The 18,993-nt window shown below is 37.3% G+C and overlaps 1 protein-coding gene across 1 annotated transcript in view; it reads right to left on the reverse strand.

Moving 5' to 3' along the window:
• Nucleotides 1–18,791, reverse strand: part of RAB12 (RAB12, member RAS oncogene family) — a 197,321-nt gene extending 178,530 nt beyond the window's left edge. The window contains exon 1 of the mRNA XM_053714928.1: nt 18,309–18,791. Within this exon, the coding sequence (XP_053570903.1) occupies nt 18,309–18,558 (250 nt within the window). The 5' untranslated portion in view covers nt 18,559–18,791. The remainder of the gene's footprint in view (nt 1–18,308) is intronic.
• Nucleotides 18,792–18,993: the final 202 nt, after the last annotated feature.

The raw sequence follows: 18,993 nt of genomic DNA on the forward strand, positions 1-18,993 counted from the left end.
TAACGGCCTTATTATTACCAAAAAGCAACACCAAAGCCATATATGTCTGCTATTTCTGAACAAAGGGGATCCCAGAGAAGCATTTACAACCATTTGTGCCATAATTGCACAAGCTGTTTGTAAATAATTTCAGTGAGAAACCTAAAATTGTGAAAAATTTAAGTTTTTTTTTTTATTTGATCGTATTTGGCAGTGAAATGGTGGCATGAAATATACCAAAATGGGCCTATATCAATAATTTGGGTTGTCTACTACACTAAAGCTAAAATTAAACCTAAAAGCTCACTACAAGTTCCCTAATTAACCCCTTCACGGCTGGCCATAATACACGTGTGGTGTGCAGCGGCATTTAGCGGCCTTCTAATTACCAAAAAGCAACGCCAAATCCATATAGGTCTGCTATTTCTGAACAAAGGGGATCCCATAGAAGTATTTACAACCATTTATGCCATAATTGCACAAGTTGTTTGTAAATAAATTCAGCGAGAAACCTAAAGTTAGTGAAAAAAATTGTGAAAAAGTGAACAATTTTTTTTATTTGATCGCATTTGGCGGTGAAATGGTGGCATGAAATATACCAAAATGGGTCTAGATCAATGCTTTGGGATGTCTTCTAAATATAAATATATACATGTCAAGGGATATTCAGGGATTCCTGAAAGATATCAGTGTTCCAATGTAACTAGCGCTAATTTTGAAAAAAAGTGGTTTGGAAATAGCAAAGTGCTACTTGTATTTATGGCCCTATAACTTGCAAAAAAAGCAAAGAACATGTAAACATTGGGTATTTCTAAACTTGGGACAAAATTTAGAAACTATTTAGAATGGGTGTATTTTGGTGGTTGTAGATGTATAACAGATTTTGGGGGTAAAAATTAGAAAAAGTGTGTTTTTTTTTCAATTTTTTCCTCATTTTATATTTTTTTATAGTAAATTATAAGATATGATGAAAATAATGGTATCTTTAGAAAGTCCATTTAATGGCGAGAAAAACTGTATATAATATGTGTGGGTACAGTAAACGAGTAAGAGGAAAATTACAGCTAAACACAAACACTGCAGAAATGTAAAAATAGCCATTGTCATTAAGGGTAAGAAAATTGAAAAATGGTCCGGTCATTAAGGGGTTAATATACTTACTTGTTAACTAGATGCACATGATTTATAATAAAGTTTTCAAATGCCCCAAGACCAAAGGCAATAATAATGTAATCTGCTAGCTATGCAGGAATAATAAAAGGCATATACTCTCCATAACTACTGTAATCTCTAGTTTAGCAGGGTATTCCTACAAGCCAAACTGCTCCCTGCACCTGTAACACTGACAACAGCTAAACTCTCAGCTATATCATCCCCGCTTCTGAGGTTTGTGTGGCCTGCATCAGATGACATCACAAGCTTATCCCGCTACACTGTTACAAGCTGCCACCTATGACAGCTAACTACATGCTTTCCTGATACCTAGTCACGATGGGGCTTGCTTACACCAGTACCTGCATCCTTCATTTCAGAAGTCTGTGTGTAGCATGTGAGGTCTGTATAAACAGGCAGTGAACACTCATGCACACACAGTGAGAAGAATGAAAAATTAACGCTGCAGGGGACCTTGTAAATTAGTGTATGCAGCATGGCGAGCCATCTTACCGGCGGGCCTCCCAGCATTGCACGGTCTGGATTACAGATTTACCTTTATGTACAAAGCACATTTTTTTTAATATAAAAGCAAGAAGTGTTAAATGTTCATTTAATGCACAGTCTAATAAAATTATATATATATATATATTTATCGCTTAAAGGGACAGTAAACCTTAAAAATAATGTTATATAATTCTGCATAGTGCAGAATTATATAACATTATTTAGGTGCTATAGCCATAAAAGCATTTTTTCCTTTTATATTTTGCTAAAATACGGCGCTTTTACAGACCCGCCCTCTGCTCTCTGCTGAGCGGGTCTGTAATATTCAGTCAGCGCATCGGGCCAGCTGTATAGTCACAGCCTGGCCCGACCGCGCCATTAGACTAAGTGCAGCTCGCTCCTGTGACAGGAGCGAGCTGCACTTAGTCTTATGGCGCGATCGGGCCGGGCTGTGACTATACAGCTGGCCCGATGCGCTGACTGAATATTACAGACCCGCTCAGCAGAGAGCAGGTCTGTAAAAGCGCCGTATTTTAGCAAAATATAAAAGGAAAAAATGCTTTTATGGCTATAGCACCTAAATAATGTTATATAATTCTGCACTATGTGCAGAATTATATAACATTATTTTTAAGGTTTACTGTCCCTTTAATTTATTTCCAAACACTTGTTATACCAGCTGCAGAGTATAAAAAGTATAAAATGTATGAGAAATTAGATTTTTAGGTTTATTTGTAAATATAAAATATCAGGTTTTGTGCTTTGAAACCACAACCTATTAACCTGTAAAATCAGATCTCATTTTATCACTTTGTGTACACACACGAGTCCTTATCATATGTCTGTAAACCAAAACCAGGTGTAATTTTTTCTGCTGATTGTGTTTACAAAGCTTGTCAAAAGACTATACTTAAGTTTAGAAACTTTCAGTATAGGTAGGGATACCACAGGCTAAATCAGCCATTTCAAATACCAAAATAAGGGTAAAGGAGCTACTTGTAAAAAAAAAAAAAAATGGAAAACACTCCAGTCTGTAAAATTGGTCATTGGGAACAAATTAAATGGGAGAAAGATTTTGGGTAAACTGTCCCTTTAAAAAGTGACATTAAACTGCTGCGCACAACTACAAAAGAATAACAACTACTCACTATGTTGTTGCATCTAATCCTTTTCCTGCAGCTTTTTTTCAAATCAGTCCCCTGTCTTACCTATCTTAAAGGTGCCAGATACTGAAGCTCCGCCTCTTCATACTGGTTGCTGCCATCTTGGAGCTCAGGTATTCTCACAGCCTGTGACAGAAGCTGTGTGCATTTACATATGAATGAGGTTTTCAACAGCTGTATAAAGTGTTTCAGGTTAGGGTGCATGATACAGAGCAGGAGCTGTACATGTATGCAGCTTCCCATTGCTATATATTATTGTTGAGTGATTTTTTAAATGTATTTTGTGCAACTGTAAAATGGTTAAAAAAAAAACTAAAAAAAAAAAAATGTAAAGCTCACATGATGTATCGTGCACAGCAACTCCAAGCAAATTATAAAGCTCTAAAAAAAAAAAAAAAGTGAGCAATATTACGGATTTGTGAGTTTGCACTGCTTCTGTCACATGCTGTGAGTATACTTGAGCTCCAAGATGGTGGCACCCAGTATGAAGAGGCGGAGCTTCAGCATCGGGCAACTTTAGAAGGGACAGTCTTGACCCAATACATAGTTTTGATTCCTTATTGTTACATACCAGAGAAGCATCCTGCAACTGGTCTCACATCTATAAGCTTGTAGGAAAGTACATGAAACATTTAAATATTCGTTTGTTAGGAGCCAAAAATGTCTGCCAAGCTCCGCCCACCTGCTGCGTTTATATTTTGGTCTGATAAGTTTCTCTACTCACAATCGACTCTTAACCCTTTAAGGACACAGCTTTCAGTTTGCTCAATTGTTTTATGACGGAAAAATTCCGTCATATGTCCTTAAGAGGTTAAAGGGTTTTCTTACTTGCACACACTGATTTGTCCATGTGCAATTTGAAATAGCTAACTGAAAAATATTTAACTTGCACTGCTAAACTGTCAGACAAGAAAACAGGTAGCTGGACAAGAAGAAAGCTGTGGGCGGAGCTTGGTGGCAATTATCGGCTGCTAACAACAATCTTTATTTAAAAGTTTCATGTACGGGGGCGGGGCCAACCGCCGTAGCTGCTGGACGCATATCTGCAGAGCTCCAGACTCCCAGTCGGGATTATTAATATTTATTATTACCCTTGACACTGCACAAACTATCCTTCATGGGACCAGTACATCTATTTAGATTGTGGACACTAATTTGCGAAAATAGAACTTTCTTAGCATCCTTAAAGCCTCATTCAGAGAGGAGCTGAAGTCAAACAACAGAAGCGCAAATCGCCATCTTGGTGATGGCGATTCGCGCTTCTGTTTTACGCGCAGTAAACCTCTCTGTAAAATGCTGAAATCATCTCACCCAGGCATGACTACTTCTCAAGATCTACCCTCTCTCCCAGTGTGCCGGGATCTGCAGCATTTATATAAGACAGCTAATATCCTTCCTAATCCAGCTAACGTCAGGAAACCACCTAACTCAACAAAGCAGCCATCTATTCCGTTGGGGTGTGGGGAGCCGCACATTCTGGTCATGGAAACAGTGAGCAGATGGAAGCTTAAGATGGACCGGCTGCTGCAGAACCACTTTCGGAGCATGAAGGCGGAGATTAGTCGGCTCCTTCTCATAGCGCAACCTGACATGGATACGCCACAGACAAGATCAACGCCGCTGCCTTCTAGGAAGCTGTCTACCGTAACTGACCTGTCTAATATGAAGATCCTCCCTCCCTACACTCTGAAGGCAGACAAGAGATCGCTACCCGATCCGGCACCCCAAACAAAGACCTGTAGGACATCGATAATTTGGTCTGACATAGCAGGAGAGACCGTGCCTGCAGGTGATCCCCAAGTTATACTTAAAGCTGCAATCAAGAGCTGGTTTCACTCACTCACTCCACAACACCATGAGCCTCTGGTCTCTCCTCTCCGGTTCTCTGTCCCCCTCGAGATCAACGGTCAGAGTTTCTACCTGGAGCCAGTTCACTCCTGGCTTGACAGCTTGCCGCTTAGCATCATACCCTACAAGATGAGCTGTGCTGCTGTGTGGGACCCTGGGGGCAGCTGTTTGAACGTGACAGCGGTGCAGCAACCATGACTCTGCCTAAATATACCGCACTCATTGAAACAACTGTGGGACACTTCTAATGCTCTTATTTGGAAAGAACTTCCAGCACTGCTAATTACCTCTCTTGGTATTTGTTTTCACTTTTTTTTTTTTATGTATTTAGCCTTAATGCCAGCAATAACTTAGCCCAATAATATATCAACAGTAACTTGAACTCCATTGGGCCCTACGATAGGCTGTAAGTTTATAACTAGATTTAAGAAGATACGCAGCTACTGGAAACCTGGTAAACATTACTGCAAAGTTACTCCGGACTAGTGCCTGCTTGCTTTGCTGACACCTATTAGCTAATTATAACTAGTAATGCATAGCTGTTTGATGTTTATTTGTAATATTTCTCTTTACATTAACCTGAATGGACTGTACCCTACTGCTATGTTTAAAACAGTTGCTAGATGGAGTCTGAGAATATGTATGGGGATAGATCTTAGTCTTAATTCTTGAATTTGCTGCAGTACTCAACAACATTCACATCTACATTTGCCTAAACATACCATTTGAAACATTTGAATGCATGACATTACTGAAGGATCTATATACATTTTGATAGCACCTGACTTGCTTCTGACTCTGCCTATATACGGCGTTTTTACACTTAGGTTCCTACTCACCATAAAATGATTATAACAGTGGTTTTACCATCTGTCAAGGTTGCATAAATCTTCTGAAGCTGTTATTTAATTACTAGCGCTATTAGAGGAAGATTCAGGATCACTGGAGATTTATATTGTTATATTAAAGTCTACACAGGCTAGATTCCCATACCCCTGCCATGTATAATGAGACGAAGTGCCATAGGTATGGTTATGTCGTAAGGTATATGACTATTTATCGTCTGCTATACGTTTTTGCCCTGTAATCATAATTCTCATAATAGTCCATATAGACATGCATCTAGGACCTCCCTCATACTAAGAAGGTACATTTATGGGACTTACATTATAATACTCACCATGCATGATGGACTGAGACATATTAGCTTCTTATATTCTTCTATCAAAATGTGCTAACATTCTCACTGCACAATTTTTTATTTGGCTTTCATTAACACCCTTTATATAACCGTTAGTGACCTACACCCTATACACTGTTTAGCATTCTTAAGATGACTCATATTCATGTCTTATTAGGTTGATTTGTGTCCCCTTAACTCTGGTTTAGCGATATTAAAATAGTATCTCTCCCTGATAGCTAGCTTAGAGGCGCTTCTCCCAGTTCTACATGGGTATAGATTATTATCCTCTTGACATTCAGCCCCTATCTTGGAGTTCTTTACCCTATAAAGTTAAATGGCCCTCAGTTTGTACTTTTCTAGTATCCTAGTTGGCCCCGCCCTCCCCCCTTTCTCCCCCCACTGTGAGCGGCTTTTGCCCGCTGAATTCCCCCTCCCCCACACACTTAGGCCTACGGGAGGCCAGACTAAAGCTAACTCCCTACCTCTCACTTTTTTTTGTTGCCTTACAGTATATTTGTTATCTCGGAGTAGGGATCATTATTTGAGTGATAAAAAAAAAAACGAGGTTTAGTTTTTATATGTTCCAGACAACAGAGTTTTATATACACTACTATACTGTTTATATTCATGACTGCAAAGGTGGCGTTGTGACTCATGTCATTTGTTATTGATCTAGCTATATTTTATATCACTTGCTTCTATATCTATACAAACATCCTAACTCTATCGGTCAGGTACTGCGATATTTAATGTCATTTTATTGCACCAATGTATCAGCCTATGTCTATTTCTTATCTGAGAGTTGTGTAAACATATTTATCACTTCTGTTCCATGTCTGGATATATTTTATGATTTATTGTTTATTACTTAATACCTCAATAAAAAAATTATTTGGGAAAAAAAAAAAAAAAAGTTTCATGTACTTCTTACATAAGCTTATAGATGTGGAACCCATTGCAAGATGCTTGTCCGGTATGTAACAATGAGTAATTAAAAAAAAGGGAGGATTGGGTCTAGACTATCCCTTTAAAGCTATAAAGACAGGAAAACTGATTTAAAAAGAGCTGCAGGAACAAGATGAAATGCAACAACATTCTTCTGTAGTTGCACACACGCCACACAGCAGTTTAAAGTCCCTTTAATAATTTCAATGACTTGTTATACCAGTATGAGAGAATACAATGTATAAGAAATTGCAGGGAAATCAGATCTCCTTATTTTATCACTTTCTATACACACACGCTTCCTTATCTGTATACCAACAATCAATACTTAAAAGGGATATGAAACCCATATAATTTTTATGTGATTCAGATAGAGATTTTAAAAGGGACAGACTACACCAGAATTTTTATTATTTAAAAAGATAGATAATCCCTTTATTACCCATTCCCTGGTTTTGCATAACCAACAATGTTATATTAATATATGTTTTACCTCTGTGATTACCTTGTATCTAAGCCTCTGCAGACTGCCCCCTTATCTAAGTGCTTTTGACAGACATGCAGTGTAGCCAATCATTGAAGACTCCTAAATACATCCACAGGAGTGAGCACAATGTTATCTATATGACACACATGAACTAGTACTGTCCAACTGTGAAAAATTTGGAAAATGCTCTGAGCTAAGAGGCGATTTTCAACGGTTTAGAAATCAGTTTGAGCCTACCTAGGTTTAGCTTTTAAAAAATACCATCAAATTTGATGATAAAAGTAAATTGGAAAGTTGTTTAAAATTGCATGACCTATCTGAATCATGAAAGTTTAATTTTGACTAGACTGTCCCTTTAAACACATTTTCTAATTAATTCTGCTATCAAGTTTTCTTCGTTCTCAGAGTATCCTTTGTTGAAAAGCAGGGACATGTGCTTAGTAGCCGGCCCATTTCTGGAGTATTATACAGCAGCCGTTTTGCAACAATGTTATCCATTTGCAAGAGCAAAAGATGGCAGCACTCTTTCCTGCCCTGTAGTGCTACAGATGCCTACCTAGGTAGCTCATCAACACAAAATATCATGGGATTGAGGCAAATTTGGTCATAGAAGTATGTTGGAAACTTGTTTTAAACGGTATGAAATGTCTGAATCACAAAAGAACATTTTTGGGTTTCATATCCCGTTAAAGAAAAATTGAAAAATAACATATTACTTATCTCTCTTACTTCCTACTGGGAGTGTAATTTCTTCTGCTAGCTATGTTTACACAGCTTTTCTATAGCCAATACTTAACTATTGAATTTTTTAGTATAAGTGGGGATACCACAGGCAAATTCAGCTATATTAAAAGCCAAAATAAAAGGTAAATTAGCCATTTGTAAATAATGTAATACACTCCAGCAGGTAAAGTTGATAATTGTGAATAAATTAAAGAGAAGCAAACGTTACAGTACACTGTCCCTTTAAAGGGTAAAGACTTTATAATTTACAGTTAATGACCTTATGTCTTAGTACATCCATTATTATGTCACATTAAAAAAATACACAGATAAAAAAAAACACGCAACTTAAAAGGTCTATAATAAATTACCCTAATGTGTATACAATAAGTTATTTTTAATGCACTTGCCTAAAAGAAAAAAACAAACAAACAGTATTTCTAATATCCTAAATCGTTCCTCAAACTACTTAAAATAGTACAACCAAAACTGCCGATGACACAAAAGTATCCCGCTCAAGGGGGCGCTATGGTATAAGATATAAAATATCTGTCAGATTAGTATATCAGAATATATAGACCAATCTGTGTACATATACAAAATGGCAAATGTTATAAACAATCAGTGAATGCAATAATTATCTTATCTGAATCGTTGGTAAGGAAGATTGAGATCTCAAGTCCAAATACTCCAAAAGTGTTTTATGGTGAGAATGCCAAAAAATGGACTATGGGATCAATCTTGCAAAGACACGGCAGCTCCTCTCGAAGAATAAAAATGAACCAGATATCTGTGAGAAGAAAATCACAAACAAGAGGGCGTCTCCTAGTGCGATACTGCGGTGGTAATGGTAATACAAACAGGTCTTGTATTGTGATTGTACTCACATACGGAGCAGCACCAAGTGTGCTAATCGGGGCAAGCTGGGAACTTGCAGTGACCCAGCGACACTGATCCTCCACAAGGATAACAGGATACGGGGTATCCAGGTAATTAAAATGATGAGTCAAGCTCAGGCTCCCATACAATATAAAAGATATTTTATTTAAAATAGTAGTAAAACACCATGGGTGTTTGATTCACCCAGGTATATAAAAACAATTGTGAGATACTGATTGCGATTGAGGAGATGCCTGAGGAAACAGCTAGCTGAGCTGAGAAACGCGATACAATCTGTATCTTACAATTGTTTTTATAAAAAAAAAACTTTAAAAATGTTTACCTCTGTGAAACTCCTTATATGCAGAGCATTATCAGCTCTGAGGATGCTTCAAATGTTACTATAGCAACCATTGTCAATCGGCTCACTCGTGAACGAGCACAGGAAGGCTGAATCTGCTTTTAAGTGATATTACTGCAGCCTGCACTTCAGAATATTCAGTGAAAGGAGCTGCTTGAACGCAAGAGTGCGCATGGATGTGGAAACGGCAATTTAAATGGGCACAGGAAACGATAAAGAATTGTAAGAGCAATATCTTTAAACTTCAACATTTTATATAATAGGTGAATTTGTATGCCTCTTATGAACGTTTGATTAAGCCTTTGATAAAAAAAAATTTATAAATGGCCCTTTAATATTATAATGGATTTGAAACCTGCTGTTAAAAGGGACAGTAATATCCAAAAAAAAAAAACGTTCATGATTCAAATAGGGCATGTAATTTTAAACATCTTTCCAATTTACTTTTAATCACCAATTTTGCTTTGTGCTCTTGGTATTCTTAGTTGAAAGTTTAACCTAGGTAGGCTCATATGCTCATTTCTTAGTCCTTGAAGGCCGTCTCTTATGTGAATACATTTTGATAGTTTTTCACCACTAGATGGCGTTAGTTCATGTGTGTCATATAGATAACATTGAGCTCATGCACGTGAAGTTACCTAGGAGTAAGCACCGATTGGCTAAAATGCAAGTTTGTCAAAAACTGAAAAAGGGGGCAGTTTGCAGAGGCTTGGGTACAAGGTAATCACAGAGGTAAAAAGTGTATTATAATGCAAAACTGAGGAATGGGTAATAAAGGGATTATCTAAAAATTCTGGTGTTGACTGTCCCTTTAAGACAGCAGATTGTGGATACAACCTAAACGTTTAATTTTTCAGAACATCTTTTTAAACTAAGACATTACCCCTATTATTTTCAGGAATTTGGCAAAGAACTATCCTTGTGTGCTCTGGGCTTATTCATAAATACAGTTTGCCTTTTTGTCAATTGCTTAAAGGTCTAGTAAACCAAAAAAAAAAAAATATATATTTTATGATTCAGATAGAACATACAATTGTAAACAACTTTCCAATTTACTTCTATTATCAAATTTGCTTCATTCTCTTGCTATCCATTGCTGAAGGAACAGCATTGCACTACTGGCAGCTAGCTGAAAATATCTAATTTAGCCAATCACAAGAGACAAATGTGTGCAGGCAACAATTAGCAGCAGCTCCCACTAGTGTATGATATGTGCGTATTATTTTTCAACAAGGGATACTAAGAGAACGAAGCACATTTGAAAATAGAAGTGAATTTAAAAGTGTCTTAAAATTACATGCTCTATGTGAATCAGGCAAGTTTAATTTTGACCTCCCTATCCCTTTAAAAAAATGACATTTTTACGAATGACTTTACCCAGATGATCCAGTCAGATGTAGTGTTAATAGTTACCATAGCCAACATTTGAAAATGTTAATGTGCGACATTTAAAATTCTTTGTTTAACAGCAGCGCTTTGTAGTTTCTTCATGACAAAGACTGTGCATTCCTAAATGACTATACACATGCCAATTAAAATGTGTCAAAAAGTGTTTAAACATTCATTATAACAAGGCTGAACTCTAACATCCCATAAAATTGTTTGCAAGATGAGGTTTTGAAAGATTTGTTTGTATCAACTGTATTTATTAAAGGGATAAGAAAAACAGTATTTCAATGTTGTAATAAAAAAACACTAAGCAGTGGCTTATACTTAAACTTTCATGAATTAGTGCCCAGTTTTTGAAAATACTAATAAAAATGGGGGCACTTTCATTCATGAAAGTTTACATTGCACCATGTTTTTACAAATACTTACCTTTCTCTTGTGCAAAGCCAGATCGCCGACCCCCTGCCCGCAGTTCCTCTGTACATAATACGTCACCAATGACATAACCGGCTTCCTCCAATCATGGCTTCCCCCCAGAGTGCCAATCTCGTGAGGCCACGCCATGATGATTGGAGGAAGACGGTTTCGTTATCGCTGTGTAAGTACAGCAGGAGAAGCAGGCGGGGGATCAGCGATCCGGCTTTGCACAAAAGAAAGTAAGTATTTCTAAAGTGAGCATGAGCTGGTTTACGATTCAGATTCACTCGAACAATGCTAGATAAACAGGGAGTCAGGTTTGATCATGCTCAGAAGAGGCAGAACAGCTCTTACGCAACTGAGGGCAGTTGCTAAACTGAGAATTTATAAGTGCTTATTTTGCAAGAAAAATTAATAAGTTGTTTGCTGTTTTTACTAAAGGAGCACTGTTTAATATCCCTTTCATTTGTAATGTTTTTTTAAAACAAGTGTGATCTATATATGTGACAAAACATTGGAAAAAGGCTAATGACGACTCATTTGGCAAATACTTCAGCACAGCACATAAACCTGAACAAAACAGGTCATGTAGCTACTATTAAAAAGGGGCATGAAACACTAAATAAATCTTAAAGCCAACAACGTATTCAGGGCAAAGATTTGACAGAGAATATGTAGATGCATTACCTTAAATCAGGGCTCGACAAACCCAGAAGCCAGGGAGCCACTGGCTCCTAGAACTTTATCCCTGGCTCCTAACTTATTGAGTTATTCTCCATATATCTATATGCAATTACCTCTGTCTGGCTCCTAAAAATATGTCTGGCTCCTAAATATTGTTTCTGGCTCCTAATTTTTAAACAGATTTGTCAAGCACTGCCTTAAATTGTATTAGTTTTTTTTTAAATATTGAACACACACACAGTAAAGTTTTTGGGGCATATTTATCAAAGTGCGAACGGACATGATACGCTACATCGTATCATGTCCGCTGCACATTGATAAATGCCGACAGCATACACTGTCTGCATTTATCATTGCACAAGCAGTTCACCAGAACTGCTTGTGCAATACCGCCCCCTGCAGATTCGCGGCCAAACAGCCACTAGCAGGTGGTGTCAATCAACCCGACAGTATTCAAGAGAAAAAATAAATAAAAATAAGGGAGATTTTCCTTTTGGATACATGTATATAAATATACTAGGGTAGTAGTTAAAGGGACAGTCTAGTCAAAATTAAACTTGCATGATTCAGATAGGGCATGCAATTTTAAACAACTGTCCAATTTACTTTTATCATCAAATTTGCTTTGTTCCCTTGGTGGTATTTTTGAAAAGCTAAACCTAGGTAGGCTCAAACTGATTTGTAAACCGTTGAAAACCGCCTCTTAGCTCAGAGCATTTTGAAAGTTTTTCACAGTTAGACAGTACTAGTTCATGTGTGTCATATAGATAACATTGTGCTCACTTCGGTGGAGTTATTTAGGAGTCTGTACTGATTGGCTAAACTGCATGTCTGTCAAAGCAATGAGATAAGGGGGCAGTCTGCAGAGGCTTAGATACAAGGTAATCACAGAGGTAAAATATATATATTAATATAACTGTGTTGGTTATGCAAAACTGGGGAATGGGTAATAAAGGGAGTATATCTTTTCAAACAATAAAAAATCTGGTTTAGACTCTCCCTTTAAGATTCTCATTCTTTATGTAGCCAGATCTCATATCAGCCAATATTTTTCCATTTGGTCAATTGCATTAAAAAAGTATTTCTCCATGCTGGCCATGTAATCGACAGTGCGCTAATTTCCTTGAGACACGGGGGGTCAGGTGATTTCCAAGCTCGAGCAATGCAAAGTTTGGTTGCCGTAAATATGTATATCAATAGTCTCCTTGACATTTCTGGAATGGCATTGTCTATGATATGCAGCAAGGCATTGGATGGTGATATTGTGGAAATAAGTTTGAAGGAATCGCACAATCTTTCAATATCCTTCCAAAGTGGGGTTATTTTTGGACATCCCCACCATACGTGTAGGTCTGTGCCTATTGCACCGCATCCCCGCCAGCACAAAGGTGATGTCGTAGGGTACATTTTGGTGAGTCTGGCTGGAGTTCTGTGCTATTTTAATAGTACTTTAATGTATACTTCTAGCATAGTGACACAGCGGACTATTTTTTTTTGGTCAATGTAATAGCTTTATCCCAGTCAGGATCAGAGAAATTCACTCCTATTTCCTTAGTCCACGCCTTGAGTTGCCACGGCAGTCCCCTAGCGAGATCTGACAGAATAATGTTATAGTGTACTGTAAGAGGCTTGGAGTGTTTCAATCCACTTCTCCATCTAGTCTCCCATGGAGTAGGATTCCTAATGGAGTCCGTGAGGAATCCCCATGTCTTCAGAAAGCTGAGGACTCTGAAGGATTCAAATGAGAACCAAGACGGGGTCGGTGTAAACTTAAAGGGACACTCATGATTCAGATAGAGCATGTAATTTTAAACAACTTTCCAATTTACTTCCATTAAATAAAGAATTTGCACAGTCTTTTATATTTACACTTTTTTTTTGAGTCACCAGCTCCTACTGAGCATGTGCAAGAACTCAGACTATACGTATATGCATTTGTGATTGGCTGATTGCTATCACATGGTACAGGGGGAGTGGAAATATATATAACTTTAAAATGTGTTAGAAAAGAATCTACTACTCATTTGAAATTCAGAGTAAATGCTATTGTATTGTGCATTTGTTGATTATGCAAATCTGCTGTGTTTACTGGTCCTTTAAGGAGAATTTGAGTCATATTGAGTTTCGAATTTTGGTCATAAAGGTCTCCAGTAACTGAGAAACACTTCAAATTCCATTCTCTCAAGTGGATGTTGTTTAGATCCCAGAATAAGCCCGAGAGATGAAGTGCGGGGGATGGCTGGGGGCAATTAATAAGCGACTCTTCAGAGTTAGTCAAATGGAAAGATTGTTTTGTACTAAAACATTATGAATAAGAGGTGCAAGTTTTCTGCCATTGGGAACCCATATTAGGTCATCTAGTCCTAAGCCCTCCGGTATTCCAGCGGCTTAAGATACCACCCTGGCGAATCCTCTTTTAAACTCCATTCAGTATGAGTTAATCTTGCTGCTTCATGGTATGTGAAAATGTTAGGGGCTGCTATGCCCCCACCAGAGAATGGTCTCTGCAGCGTATTATAGCCAATTCTATGGGCCTTGCTATGCCATATATAGGTGGAAAAAAGTGTATGTATTTGATGAAGGATGGAGTGTGGGATGTTAAGCGGGATGCAGCGGAACAAGTATAAAACCTTCGGGAGTAGGGACATTTTAATTGAGGCTACTCTGCCAAGCTTATAAAAATACTATTTTATGGGGACATAAAATTAAAGGGACAGTTCACCCAAACATTTTCTCCCATTTAAATTGTTCCCAATTATCCATTTTACCTGCTGGAGTGTTTTACATTGTTTACAAGTAGTTATTTTACCCCTATTTTAGCCTTTGAAATAGCCGATTTAGCTTGTGGCATCCCAACCTATACTGAAAGTTATCACCCCTGATAGAGCTCTGCCTACAAATATAAAAAATAATATACAAACATAAAAAGACAAACGAGATTACTTTTTCAGCACAGGATGATCCATTTTATAAATACAAAAATCTGAAATACATATGAAAATTCCCTTGATTAATGCACTAAAGGACTTGACGGCCTGTGACACTAATTTTGAAGCAGCCTCTGGCCAGGAGACAATAGCTTTGGATAAATTCAATAAACTGCCAATAAGCTCTACAGACAGCAAGAATTAGCTTGCCCAATGCAGGTTATACCTCCTTCTTCTGATAGGATTGTGTACTTTACGGCTGCACATGCAATAAATAAATTTTCCCTCCCTTTCACTTCCTCTCACGTGTCCTTTACATCTTGAACTCGTGAAAGGTCTTATGCCAGGGCTTGACAAACCGTGCCACAATGGAGCCACTGGCACCTTAACATTAGGCCCTGGCTTCCACATTTGGGTCCACTTATCACTTACTTCCATCGCAACAAGCCACACTAACAATTTAGCTGGATCCAATCTAGGCCTGTCAGAGGAAAATAGTGACAACATAGACATTTGTTACTCGTCCACAACTAGTGGAAATTTCCAGATAGATGCTTCAATGAAGCAATCAGATTTGAAAAACTGAGGAATCTGAGGTTCTGTGCTCTGACCACACAGCCCTTAGCTTAAAGGGACACTGAACCCAATTTTTTTCTTTTTTTGATTCAGATAGAGCATGCAATTTTAAGCAACTTTCTAATTTACTCCTATTATCATGTTTTCTTCGTTCTCTTGCTATCTTTATTTGAAAAAGAAGGCATCTAAACTTTTTTTCTTGGTTTAGTAATCTGGACAGCACTTTTTTTATTGGTGGATGACTTCATCCAACAATCAGCAAGGACAACCCAGGTTGTTGACCAAAAATGGGCCGGCATCTAAACTTACATTCTTGCATTTCAAATAAAGATAGCAAGAGAATAAAGAAAATTTGATAACAGGAGTAAATTAGAAAGTTGCTTAAAATTTAATGCTCTATCTGAATCCCGAAAGAAAAAATTTGGGTTCAGTGTCCTTTTAACAACGACCAACTAAATTGCAACATTTTAATTAAACTAAAATAGTATAATCTAGGTACATTAAACCCTGTGAGATTGTTACTTTATCATATCACTAGGCGATAAGCCTGCCCAGAGGGCAGTCTATATTTAAAAATTACAAGCCCCCAAGCTAAAGTTACAAAAAAATAAAAAAAGTAAATTACAGAACAAAGCTATCCAAAATAAAAAATTTAAACCTAAACTAATATCCCTATAAAAAGAATCCCCCCCCCAAATAAAAACACCCTATAATCTAATACTAAACCACCAATAGCACTTAAAGGGGCCTTTTGAAGGATATTGCCCTAAATTAAACAGCTGTTTTACTTACAAAAATTACCCCCCAACAGTAAAAACCCACCAAACCCCCCCAAAATAAAAAAAAATAAACTACCCAAGTTTAGGTTTTTGTTAGTGGTAGTTTTTTTAATTTTTTATTTTATTTGGGGGGCTATTAGTAGTTTAGATTAGGGGGTGTTTTTATTTTGGTGGGCTTTTTTATTTTCATAGGGATGAGATATAAAAAAAAAAATTTTTTGATAATTTTGTTTATTTTTTTCTTTAATGTTAGACTTGTTTATTATTTGTAATGTAATGTTAGGAATTTTTAATTTAGTAGTAATTGGGGTTAATTTAGGGGGCTTAGTACTAGTTATTTGCTTTGTGGGGGTTGGCAGTATAGGGGTTCATTTATTAAGTAGGTTTATTGCGATGTGGGGGTTTGGCGGCTTAGGGGTTAATAGATTAATTCGTTTTATTGTGGGGGGTTTAGGGGTTAATAGATTAATTTGGTTTATTGCGATGTGGGGGGTTGGCGGTTTAGGGGTTAATATTTTAATTATGTTATTTGCAGATTAGGGGTTAATTACTTTACTGTTTTGCGATGTGGTGGTTGGTGGTTTAGGCGTTTGTTAATATTTTGTGCGGGAAGTTAGGGTTTCTTTTGGGTTTTTTCGTGCAGGTGGTTACGTGTTTTTTTAAGACTTCGGGTTTGCCTACACTGCATCCACGTGGATTTTGAAAATGGCAGGGTGGATTCTTTCACCACCCTGCTGTTTTTGGAATCCATCTGGTGGATTCTTTTGGCTGCTTCGCGCATCCAACATTCCTTTAAAGATGCATGCATTACAAACGCGATTATAGTATAGATTAATAAAACTCTCCCTAACCGACCTCAGTAGAAGAGATGAAATGTAGAGAACAGAATAACCAAGGGTTGCCCCCATTACTTTATTAAGACTAAAACTTTACACTTTTTAAAAATGCATCTGCCATTATTCACTTTGCTGCTATGATTACATCATTATATCTAGTATTTATGTTTAATGACCCTTTAATACCAGTATAAATATCCAATGAGGACTAACTTTAATAATAAAAGAGAAAACATCGAGTGTTATCAGTAAAAAAGCAAAAAAAAACCCCCACAAATATTCATTTACACAAATATAGAGTGACAAATTTATGCGAAACTTAGTCCCTCACAAAAAAGGGATAAAAATATTTTGAACTGAGTACAAAAACAAACCGTTAGGAGCCAGAGTTGGGAGTTTTGACTCCTTATTCCCAATGGAGTTTGTCATATTACATAAAGAAATTTAAATAAAAAAGGAATCAAAACGAATAAATATTTTCAGAACCTGAAGTGTTTGCAATGTAGGACTTCAGATAGTCTAGACAAGGCCAGGGAATTGCTTATCTGTATCTACTGCCAATTCTGTATCTGACCCTGTTCAGTACTTGATGACTGACAGACAAATGTTGTGATACTGGGGGATGGGCATGGGAAAGCCAGCTGTGCAGCTGACATCTTGCAAGAGCTTTATACAAGTTTTTGCCAAAGACCTATGAATATTATTATTAATAATAATAATACACGCTCCCAAAAAATATGAACTTGATCCTAATGTGAAATGAGGCAAAAATTACTCCTGGTCAAAATATTTTTGACACTCTAAAGTATTTGCTCAGTTGTCAGTTTTTTTTTGTTTTTTTTTTTATAATTATTATTATTAATTTATTTACTACAAAAAAATGGATTGAGGTATTCAGTGGTGTGTGTAGTTTAATACTTCATGTTAATATCAAGAACAAATAAACTTGGAAGTGTGGCACATACCAGAATGAAGAATGTGTTTACATAAAGAAAATGTTTAAAATTGTGTGAATTCTCAGATTATAAATCATTTTAGATGGACCTTTATTTAATGAAAAATTAGTTGCAAAACAATAAAGTAGTAACAACCTTTAAATTGTGACTTGTTTAAAGGGAGCTTTTTGAAACATTTTACATTTCTATAATATATACACACATAAAATAGGGGAGTTATACAAATCTGTAAAATAAAAATCGAATAGTATTATTTACACCAAAATGCTAGACGATTTTAAACGAAAGCAAGAACTTGGAATTTACACTTATCGTGTGATGTCCAAAGATAGATCAAACTTCCTGTTATAGCACTTTAAGATTAAGTTTAAAATATTTTAGTGCAAATAACATAAGAACTTTCAGGGAACAATTCTACACTTCGATTAACCCATTGACTGCTTTAGAGATATATAACAAATGGCTTTTACATTAAGGTACCATCCGCAGCTTCTAACGGTTCCCCGGGATCTCTTACCCACGGTGGACTTGCAGGCTTCGCAAAAGGTATCATCCGTGAACCTTTCCATCAGACTCGTCTTGCCCACTCCTCTAGAACCGATTATAATAACCTGCAACTTAAAGTCCGCTGGTCTAGGAGGCTGCTTCCGCCGGCGGCCTTGAGCTCCTGTCAAAGCCGGGGAGTTAGAGGCCGAGCCCCCGTAAGCTAAATTATTACTGCTTCCACCTCCGCCTAGTCCCCGCTGGTAACCGAGCCTGGAATCCATTAATACATCTGAAAAGCGTCCTTACACAAAAAGTCCTTTGTGACGTCACGGAACCCCTTGCAATGCGGGGTACTGGTTCGGTTCCAGCTAGAATACAGGTCCGGTCACATAGGGTGGAATGCGAGAGCTGCTTCTGGCATCCTAGACAAGGAAATCACTGCGCTGAGGAAACAGGATAGGGAAACACAAAACGGTCCTGCAGATAGAAGCTCCCTCTATGGATGTGGAAGACTCTCCTATATGATCCAGCCAGAGAAAAACTTGTTAGCTATGTAATGAGCATGTGCCGCAGTGCATTGTATTACAAACATGTGAAACACTTGGGCAATAAGCATACTGGCTAGGGCGAGTGGATGTGTAATCAGGCTACAAATTAGTATCTAGGTAGACTCCAAAAGATACATTTTTTTGAATAGCAGTGTGATTGCCCATTAA

Source organism: Bombina bombina, chromosome 5 (genome assembly GCF_027579735.1).
Source record: "Bombina bombina isolate aBomBom1 chromosome 5, aBomBom1.pri, whole genome shotgun sequence".
Lineage (NCBI taxonomy): Eukaryota > Metazoa > Chordata > Amphibia > Anura > Bombinatoridae > Bombina > Bombina bombina.